The 10,527-nt window shown below is 31.2% G+C and overlaps 1 protein-coding gene across 4 annotated transcripts; it reads left to right on the top strand.

Moving 5' to 3' along the window:
• Window positions 1-4,223: 4,223 nt before the first annotated feature.
• Window positions 4,224-10,254, top strand: LOC139895949 (acyl-CoA-binding domain-containing protein 6-like). Of its 4 annotated transcripts, none has more exons than XM_071878503.1 (16): window positions 4,224-4,348; window positions 5,288-5,396; window positions 5,508-5,585; window positions 5,674-5,793; window positions 5,886-5,943; window positions 6,035-6,096; window positions 6,183-6,322; window positions 6,473-6,599; window positions 6,789-6,903; window positions 7,043-7,131; window positions 7,489-7,572; window positions 7,727-7,813; window positions 7,920-7,956; window positions 9,183-9,259; window positions 9,354-9,827; window positions 9,917-10,253. In XM_071878503.1, the coding sequence occupies exons 2-16, from the start codon at window positions 5,298-5,300 to the stop codon at window positions 9,920-9,922; spliced, it is 1,653 nt and encodes a 550-aa protein (XP_071734604.1). In that variant the 5' UTR covers window positions 4,224-4,348; window positions 5,288-5,297; the 3' UTR covers window positions 9,923-10,253. The 4 variants fall into 4 exon arrangements, with proteins under 4 accessions (XP_071734604.1, XP_071734605.1, XP_071734607.1 ...); XM_071878504.1 differs by lacking the exon at window positions 4,224-4,348 and adding an exon at window positions 4,385-4,471; XM_071878506.1 differs by lacking the exon at window positions 4,224-4,348 and adding an exon at window positions 4,609-4,637 and having other exon boundaries at window positions 9,917-10,254.
• The last annotated feature ends 273 nt before the right edge of the window (window positions 10,255-10,527 follow it).

Here is a 10,527-nt window from a genome sequence, read left to right as displayed (position 1 = left end):
AAAATATTACGACGGAGTGCTGTTTGAGTGATTTCGAAATTGTTTTTCGAGTAGGATAGGATTAAGAAAATTATGGGTTATAGCTATGGAGGTGATTGAGTATGGTTCATGGGTATGCTCGTGAGGTCAATATAGTGTTTATCATTTCCGTTGCGTCTACGTACCTTTCCTGCAATATTGAATCTCAATATTGATACGTGAGTACTCATAATTTAACTTTTACATACTAATAGTGTATCCCTGACTAGTGCTCGAGTATTTAGGATTATGCATGCTTGTACTTTTGATATTGCCCTTAGACAGGTTAGGTTGAATCTTGAATTAGTTACACTTGCGGTTGAGATAAGGTATAAGATATGCATGTCCTTGGAAAGCTAGCGAAAAATTAAGAACTTTTCCTTTAGATATCGAATGGTTTCGATGAACGGATTAGAAATTATAATCAATTGAATTTTCGATATTTTTATTAAAAATGATTATTATTATCGTCGTTTTTATCGTCGTTCTAGTTTTATCTTATTATTATCATTATTATTATCTTTATCAATAAAAGGGATTTATCATTAAAAATTGTTATTTTTTTTTATTATTACTATCGTTATTATCGTTAAAGTTATAATTAGTATTATTATTATTATCCAATTATTATTATTATTATTATTATTATTATTATTATTATTATTATTATTATTATTATTATTATTATTATTATTATTATTATTATTATAATTATTATTATCATTATTAATATATATATATCATTATTTAAAAATGGTTATTGTTATTGTTATTATTATTATTACTATATTATCATTAAGATAATTATTAGTATTATCGTTAATAATGTTATAGTAACTATCATTATTAATATTAGTGTAATTAAAACAAATATTTGTAACACCTAATTATTTTGATTACTATTATTATCATTATTATGAACACGATATAAAAGACGATTAAAAGCTATTAAATGAAATGATTAGGAAATAATGAGTAAGAGTATCATGATGAAATTAAAATATTATAAGATATTGATTTAGATAAAATTATCGTTCTTATTATTTTTATCATTACTATTATTATTAAAAGTATCGTTAGTATTAAACTATCATTTTAACAAAAATTATCATTTTAATAGAAATGTCATTGTTACTATAAAATATCATTATTATTATTATTTTAAATAGAATTATTATTTTAAAGATAATATTAAAAATTATCGTAAATATTAAAGTTATCATAATTAGAATTATCGTTTTATCATAATGTCATCTTAGTAATTATAAATATTGATATTTTTATAATAATAATTATTATTACAAAATAATACAACTTTTACTTACTATCATTATAGATATTATTTTATCAAATAAATATGTGATACAAACATATTTTACTACGTGTAATAACTTACTTTAATAATACCTATCATATTATCTTTATGATATTAAATGAACCCTATAAATTTTATTACTTAATATATATAAAAGTATATTTTATTATATAAATTTAATATAAAATTTTATTTATTAATAAATAAATTATATTATTTACTCTAATAAATCTTTTAAAAATATTTAAAAATATAAAACGACGATATTTAAACTATATATTAATCATGTATAGATTTTTGGAAATTATTTTGAGTCAAATTTACTTTTGTTGACTTTTGCATATTAGTCTCGAGCATTAGGATTGTGGTACACTATGACTTGACCTAATTTGTTAGACAAATATTAACCAACGCATAAATATATATAATTAATTTAGGTTCGTGAATCCGAGGCCAACCTTGCACTTGTTCAATGACGTTATATGTATTTTTACTACGAAATACAGTATGGTGAGTTTCATTTGCCTTTTTACCCTTTATATTTTTGGGACTGAGAATACATGCGCTTTTATAAATGTTTGACGAAATAGACACAAGTAATTGAAAATACATTCTATGGTTGAATTATCGAAATCGAATATGCCCCTTTTTATTAAAGTCTGGTAATCTAAGAATTAGGGAACAGACACCCTAATTGACGCGAATCCTAAAGATAGATCTATTGGGCCTAACAAACCCCATCCAAAGTACCGGATGCTTTAGTACTTCGAAATTTATATCATGTTCGAAGTAGGATCCCGGAATGATAGGGGATATTCTTATATGTATCTAGTTAATGTCGGTTACCAGGTGTTCGCCATATGAATGATTATTTTTGTCTCTATGCATGGGACTTATATTTATGAGAACTGGAAATGAAATTCTTGTGGTCTATTAAAATGATGGAAATAAATGATTATGATAAACTAATGAACTCACCAACCTTTTGGTTGACACTTTAAAGCATGTTTATTCTCAGGTGTTAAAGAAATCTTCCGCTGTGCATTTGCTCATTTTAAAGATATTACTTGGAGTCTTTCATAGCATATTTCGAAGAACGTTGCATTCGAGTCATTGAGTTCATCAAAGATTATTATTAAATCAATTTATAGTTGGATAGTGGATATTATGAAATGGTATGCATGCCTGTCAATTTTCGATGTAAAGAAAGTTTGTCTTTTAAAAACGAATGCAATATTTGTAAAATGTATCATATAGAGGTCAAATACCTCGCAATGTTATCAACTATTGTGAATCGTTTATAATGTATATGAACGGGTCCTTTCATATAGGTTCGTGAATCGACCCGTGGCCAAGTCTTATTTCCGACGAAGGAAAAATATGTGAATGTGAGTTATAGTGCCACTTTTAAAATATAATATTTTTGGGATGAGAATACATGCAGTTTTATAAATGTTTTACAAAATAGACACAAGTAATCGAAACTACTTTATATGGGTGAATGATCGAAGCCGAATATGCCCCTTTTTGCTTGGTAGCCTAAGAATTAGTAAACCAATCTACTAATTGACGTGAATCCTAAAAGATAGATCTATTGGGCCTAACAAACCCCATCCAAAGTACCGGATGCTTTAGTACTTCGAATTCGTTTTATATCATGTCCGAAGGGTGTCCCGGAATGATGGGGATATTCTTATATGCATCTTGTTAATGTCGGTTACCAGGTGTTCACCATATGAATGATTTTTATCTCTATGTATGGGATGTGTATTGAAATATGAAATCTTGTGGTCTATTATTACCATTTGATATATATATAGGTTAAACCTATAACTCACCAACATTTTTGTTGACGTTTAAAGCATGTTTATTCTCAGGTGATTATTAAGAGCTTCCGCTGTTGCATACTAAAATAAGGACAAGATTTGGAGTCCATGTTTGTATGATATTGTGTAAAAACTGCATTCAAGAAACTTATTTCGATGTAATATATTTTTATTGTAAACCATTATGTGATGGTCGTGTGTAAACGGTATATTTTAGATTATCATTATTTGATAATCTACGTAATGCTTTTTAAACCTTTATCGATAAAATAAAGGTTATGGTTGTTTTAAAAAAATGAATGCAGTCTTTGAAAAACGTCTCATACAGAGGTCAAAACCTCGCGACGAAATCAATAAATATGGAACGTTTATAATCAATATGAACGGGACATTTCACTATCTTGTTGCTCGGTGCATGTTAAATTTTTTCGAGACCACCGTTCAATTACGAAAAAATCTTACCAACCCAACGGGACTAACTATACGTGAAACGGACACTTTTTTAAAAAACGCTAAACACAATGACAACCCGTATCTTCCCGCTCGCCACGAGTTAAATTTTTTCGACGACAACGTCTGACTCAAAATAATTTTATGAACAAAACGAAACTAACCACGTTCGAAACGGATACTTTTTAAAAAACGCTAACACAACGACAACCCGTATCTTTCTGCTCGCCGCGAGTTAAATTTTTCCGACATCACCGTTACACTCGAATTTTTTTTTTGAACAAAACAAAACTAACTACGTTCGAAACGGATACTTTTTAAAACACGCTTAACACAACGACATATAAAACGACGCTTAACACATGGGTCGTGTTCCCCTCTGTAAATACACAACGCTACGTTAAATACGAATACGCAGCCCGAAAGACCCGCCGCAACGCGCAGGCCGATCCGAACTAGTATACTATATAAACTATAATTATTAAGACAATTTAATTTTTGATTCATCCCTTAAGGATCCCGCGCATAATTTATATTTATATTTATAATTTATTTATAATAATAATAATAATAATAATAATAATAATAATAATAATAATAATATTAAGGAAAGCCCCATCCTCGTAAAAGCTAGTCTCAATTCTGTGGTTTTCCAATTATCTTGTGCCCCCCGTCGCTCTCTGTTTCGTTTTGCAATTTGCTAATTCACGGTTCATTCGTTTATTCAATTAACATCTCTGTAAGTTAATCAATTCCTTTTATTTATACTTTTAGCAGCATTTTCAATTACTACAATCTAACATTAATATGTGTATGTATATGTAAATATCTCACTATACACGTTTATTCAATTAACATCTCTGTAAGTTAATCAATTCCTTTTATTTATACTTTTAGCAGCATTTTCAATTACTGCAATCTAACATTAATATGTGTATGTATATGTAAAAAAAAAAAAAAAAAATATCTCACTATACACGTGTATTTTTATCTATAAATGCCGTATTTGATTTACACTCTAATACGGTGTATGTATCGCGTAATGCAATTTGTATAACTGATATGTGGCGCTAGGGTTTATAATTTGCTGTATCACCTGTATCTATTTTCTTCGCGAAGTTAGGGTTTTGTTATATTACCTGTATATATAATTTGATTTTTTAGGGTTTTATGCGTTTGTGTTATATTTTGATTTGATTATGTTGATGAACACCCGTTGGAGGTTTTGATTCATTATTACTTTGATTGATTTTTCTCCATGAAACAGCACAAAATAATCTACCTAATTATGGTTCATGTTTCTTTAATTATTGGTCAAAATCTAGACATGGTTTATTTAGCTGTTGCACAATTCTATTTGATCGATACAGTTTGAACTAAATTATGGCATGAAATCCTTATGTTCGAACAAATGCTGATAGCTAGAATATGATATTAGCAGAGGATGACTTAGCTAGAATATGATATCTGCTCATTATATTGATGCTCATTATCAATATAGATAGTCGGTTTTAAGAGATTCCGTTTTAACTTGGAGTTGATAATTTTTATTGAACTAGTTAACTGGTTGAACATTCTGATCTTTACGAGATGAAAAAGGTCCTATGTTTATGTTGTACTTGCACTTTGTTACATGAATGATGAGCTCTTTAATCTGATAAAGCTCCTTAACCTCCAGGAAATCTAACATGGAAAGTGATAGTGGCAGTAGTTGGTATTCAGATATAGAATGTCACAAATGGGTTGCACTACCGGTACTTGGGCCACAACCGCCTGGACACTTTGAGGTTTGATCCTAACTTTCTTTTCAGGAGCTTATTTAGAATCAAGAAATGAGCACCCCTCACCTTCGCCTTCTCTATTCTTCACCCCTCACTTTCTTTTCATATTCTTTGTAGCATGGTGCAGCTGTTGATGGTGAACAGCTCTACATTGTTGGTGGACGTCGAAGTAAACGTCGCTTATCTAGCATTTGGGTATCATTTCTGTGAAGCTGACATGTATTATTTTATGACAAGTGGTCCTATTCGTGTTGTATGTTTATTAATACTTGTTTCTTGGTAGGTATTTGATATGAAGAGTTTAATTTGGTCAACAATTAAACCAAGCACAAAGTTAGATGGTGAAATTATGCAAGATGGTACACGAACAGAAAGTTTCCCTGCATTATGTGGTCATAGTATGGTGCGTTATCTATAATTCCATTCATCTTTGTTGTGGTTGTATTACTTTATGTTTTCATTTACCCGTGCTCTTTGATACACCCTTTAATGTAGGTTAAGTGGGGAAGCAAAATCTTCATGATTGGTGGTGATGACTCTGATTATGTGACAGGTTTGTTTTCTTAAAAGAGCAAGAGCTGCTCTGACTCACTTCTGATCTTAACAAGTATTAGTTCTGATTGAAACTATTAATTAAAATGCAGTGCGTGTCATCGATCTTGAATCATTCTTGTATGGGGTGATTGAAGCCACTGGAAAAATTCCGGTAATCTAAGACTGTCATATTATATGCAGGCCATTAGTTAGTTTGTATGTGACCATTAACTAAATGACTTGTGATGTATCTTTTAGCTGGCTCGTAGTGGACAATCTACCTCATTGGTTGGTTCAAAACTCATAATGTTTGGTGGAAAGGGTAAAAACAGAAGACTTTTGAATGATGTTCACGTTCTCGATCTAGAAACGATGACATGGAACATTGTCGAGACTATGTAAGTGTACTTTACATACATTCTATCGCTTTTAATTTAATGTATCTATCTATTTATTTTGATTAGAATTAAAATTAGAATGTTTGTCTACTTACTAACCTCATTGCGTATTATAAAATGTGTATGCACTAATTTCTTTTGCTTTGATAGACACACACCGCCAGCTCCCAGGTCTGATCATATTGCGACAGTGCATGCAGGCCGCTACCTTCACGTATTTGGCGGGTGTACTAAGTCAGTTATCTTTAATGATCTACATGTGCTAGATTTAGAGACAGTAAGTGCTTACCTTTTTAACGGATTCATACCCTTTTTTAAATACTTTTGCTTTAACATATGTCTTCAACAATATCCCAACCCCCACCCACACACACATTTACCCACTTCCAACCAATAAATAAACAAAGTACTTTACTGAATTTGAAGACAGTAACTTATGAATGCTATATTTGTAACTGTATTGCAGTTAGAATGGTCCCAACCGCAGATTCAAAGTGATTTAGTATCTCCTAGGGCAGGCCATGCCGGGGTGTCCATCGATGAAAAGTGGTTTATAGTTGGTGGTGGCGATAATAAAAGTGGTATGAATGAAAGTAGGAAAAAGATCAACTGAATTAGAATAAGCTTTCCTAAGAATGGATATGAATATGTGGCTATGTTTCACCTTTTTTTTTTTTATATATACAAACTGAATATGATTTTTATTTTTTGTTGTTGCAGGCGCCTCTAAAACAATGGTGATGGATATGGACAGGCTTGTTATCTCAACTTTGACTAATGTAAACGAAAGAGATCCACTCGCCAGTGAGGTGACCATTCTATGCCTTCATTTGAGTTTGATTGTTTGTAACTGTAAAGCTTTCTGAGAATTTTTCAGCCCTTAGGACACTTGAGTTTCAATTATTCACACTTGAGAACTTTTATAACATCATGTAGCACATGTACATTCTGATCCTTCCTTTTGCCTTAAAAAAGTGATCCAATTAAAGATTCAATTCTGCAACCTTGTTGTATATATATATATATATATATATATATATATATATATATATATATATATATATATATACATATATATATATATATATATGTATGCATTTCATTGTTATTTTATGATACTCCTCATAAGTAATTCTGATCTTATTTTTAATTTCTGTATGAAACAGGGGCTATCTTTATCGTTGGCATTGATAAATGGTGACCAGTTTTTAGTAGCTTATGGAGGATATAATGAGAGATACCACAACGAGGTATTGTGATAACTCTAGTTACTAAGGAAATAGTTCACATAATATATAAATCATGAAGACATAGTCGCCATCCTGAGGCTTTTCTGTTAATTTTTTTTTTCTCATTATTAATGAATGTTCTTTTATATGATTCATTTTCTTTATATGATAAAAGGTATGTGTGATGAGACTTAATCTGAAGGATTATGAACATGCAAACATCTTTCAGTCGCCAGCGACCGTGGAATCATCCATTATTGAGGTCGAATCAGAAAATTGACCACTTATATTCACGCGTTAAGAGTTTACTTTTAGACTATGATACTTGAATAAAATATACTAACGTGTTGTGTTGTGTTGTATTTCAGGAATCTGTTGGGGAAAACAGCAAAACAGTTATGAATGGTAAGTTATTATAGAGCTTTATTTATGATTTATGATTTATGATTTATGATTTATAATGTTTAAGCTTGTTAGAATACATACATACATTAATTAATTATTGTGTTAGAATACATTGAATGGAGTATTAAATGTATATATTTAATATATTAGAGGGTACTAGGTTAGTCTCTTGACCTTTCATATGGTCTGCTTTGTATCTTATATATAGGTAGTAGAAGATATAATTTGTAAGATGAGAAATATAAGATATCAGTTGAGTTTGTCTTTGTTAACATTCTATCTCAGAGCATGGTTATAAAGTTCTTTATTTATGAATCGATCAAGAAGACCATTTGACGCCTTTTATTTATTTTTTATTTTATTTTTTTATTTCCTGGTAATCTCGTCTAGTTATTCTGAACAAAACCCGAGTGAGCATTGGTGCATTATGACACATTAAATTTGTAAAATCCGAATATGTACAGGGGGGTTTATTGGGCTGCTTCTATTTCTGGATGTGTTTATTGGCTGGTTTTGGTTTCTGATTTGTTCCCAATCTTCTGATTTGATGAGTTTCTGTTCGGCTATGTATTATTAGGGTATATTTGGGGTTGTTTTTATCTGCATCAGTGTTAAGGGTATGATTCTGATTTGCTTCAATCAGAATAAATTCCATATTTGGTCCTATTTGGATTTGATGAATATGCTAAAACTTGTTTGTGTGTCAAGAAATGCTCTTGCCAAGGCAAATATGATTAGTTGATCCTTCATCTTTTGATATTTGGTAGGCCCTTGTGAGTCTAATTTTGGTTATTTGGTAGGCCCTTGTGAGTCTAATTTTGGTTGTTGACTATAGTCCCTGGTTTCGGTTAGTTTTGTAGCCCCGCTAATTTGATTGTGTGATTGTCCCTGGTGAGACGAGTTTTTAGTTTGCCCCCATTGTGAGGCTGATTTGATTATGTGATCGACACTGGTGAGACGAGTTTAGTTGCCCTGGCTGATTTTGTTAATTAGGAAGCCCATGTGAGGCGGCATGTTTTGGTCAGAATTACCCCCACCAACCCAGCTGTAGCTGTATTGATCAGACATACATTGCTTCCAGCTTTATGTATGATGGATGTTTAAGCTAAACAATTGATTTATTTTCATTATTATTTGATTTAAATTTGTTATTAACAACATGTGTTTTCATTATCTACATGCTTAAGCTAATTACCTTTACATTTCTGTGGTTTGTGTAAGTCCAGATCATGAAGGAGAAACAACCGTGAACAACACGCTCAAGTATGCAAGTTTGGCTTTCAAGATTAAGAACAAACTCATTGTAAGTTTGAATTTAATTAAAAAAATATATATTTTTTATTAGATATATGTATATATATTTAACTTTTTTTGTTTTTCATACTATATTTTATTAGGTAAACAACGTTGGAAATAGGGTTGGAAACAGGGTTGGAAATATGGTTGGTCTTCGGTTGCAGACCATGAGATATGAAATTGGGAGTTTGAAAAACATAATTGAAACTTTACAAACTGAGTTATCTAAGAAGGAGGTGGATTCAATTGAAGAAATGAATGCAATGAGAGAGGAAAAAAGAGCATTGGAAGCGTCAGTGCAAGAAAAAGATGCTGTGATTGAAACTTTAAGAAATGAGATAGAAATCTTGCAGAAGAAGGTTCAAACGATTCTTGGAAAGGAAAAGGAGGTAGATCACTGTGAGTGCTCTTCTCGCGCCACGTGTGTAAGAGGTTGCGAGTGTGTTCAGCAGAACAGGCTATGCTCCACTTCTTGCAGTTGCATTGTAAGAAAGTGTCTTAATCGAGATGATAAAGAGAAGGCGGAATACGCTGCGAAACTCCTTCAGAACGCTGCTAAAGGCCTCGTATCTGAGGTTACTTAAAATAATAATCTGACAATCTATCTAATGTTTTTACCTGTTGGATAACACTAACACTAATGTTTGTTTTGCTGGATGTGCAGATGTAAACAACGCTGCTGCTAAAGGCCTTGGTTTTGTTGTCGTGTCTTGTTTCTGTATGGAAATACCTGTCTAGGATATGCTATGATCTAATTGTCTCTCAAATTTAGAATACCAGAACCTTTGATAGGCTACTTGTTCATTTAGCCTGATGCCCTCTGATGTCTTAATATTGATGATGATGTATGGTAGTGACTGTTTTCTTTGTTGGCCAAATGAAGAAAACATAACAAAGATTTGGTGTATGCAGTTACGGGCGGGGCGTCATCTACCTGTATCAATTACTCTCTATGTTATGTTATTGCATGCTATCAGATTAGAAAAGCTAATGATATACGTATTACACTTCACTTTCAAATTGATAAAACTATCAAGTTTACATCATTAATTGGTTATATTTTGTACAACATTTATTTAAGTGGATTATTATGCGGTATTTGATGGTGATTACTATTTTGTACAACATTTATTCAAGTAGAAAATATTCACACGACTTTAGTATCAATCCAATTACTGATTCTTTACCTACTAATCCATAATTTCCAACAATATGTAACAAGTTTTGAGAATTTTCAAGTGTAGATATTATGTGACCTTTCTGAGGCTTGAACAA

Source organism: Rutidosis leptorrhynchoides, chromosome 3 (genome assembly GCF_046630445.1).
Source record: "Rutidosis leptorrhynchoides isolate AG116_Rl617_1_P2 chromosome 3, CSIRO_AGI_Rlap_v1, whole genome shotgun sequence".
NCBI lineage: Eukaryota > Viridiplantae > Streptophyta > Magnoliopsida > Asterales > Asteraceae > Rutidosis > Rutidosis leptorrhynchoides.
Note: the sequence above shows the minus strand (reverse complement) of the source record. Positions and strands in the feature narration are given on the sequence as shown.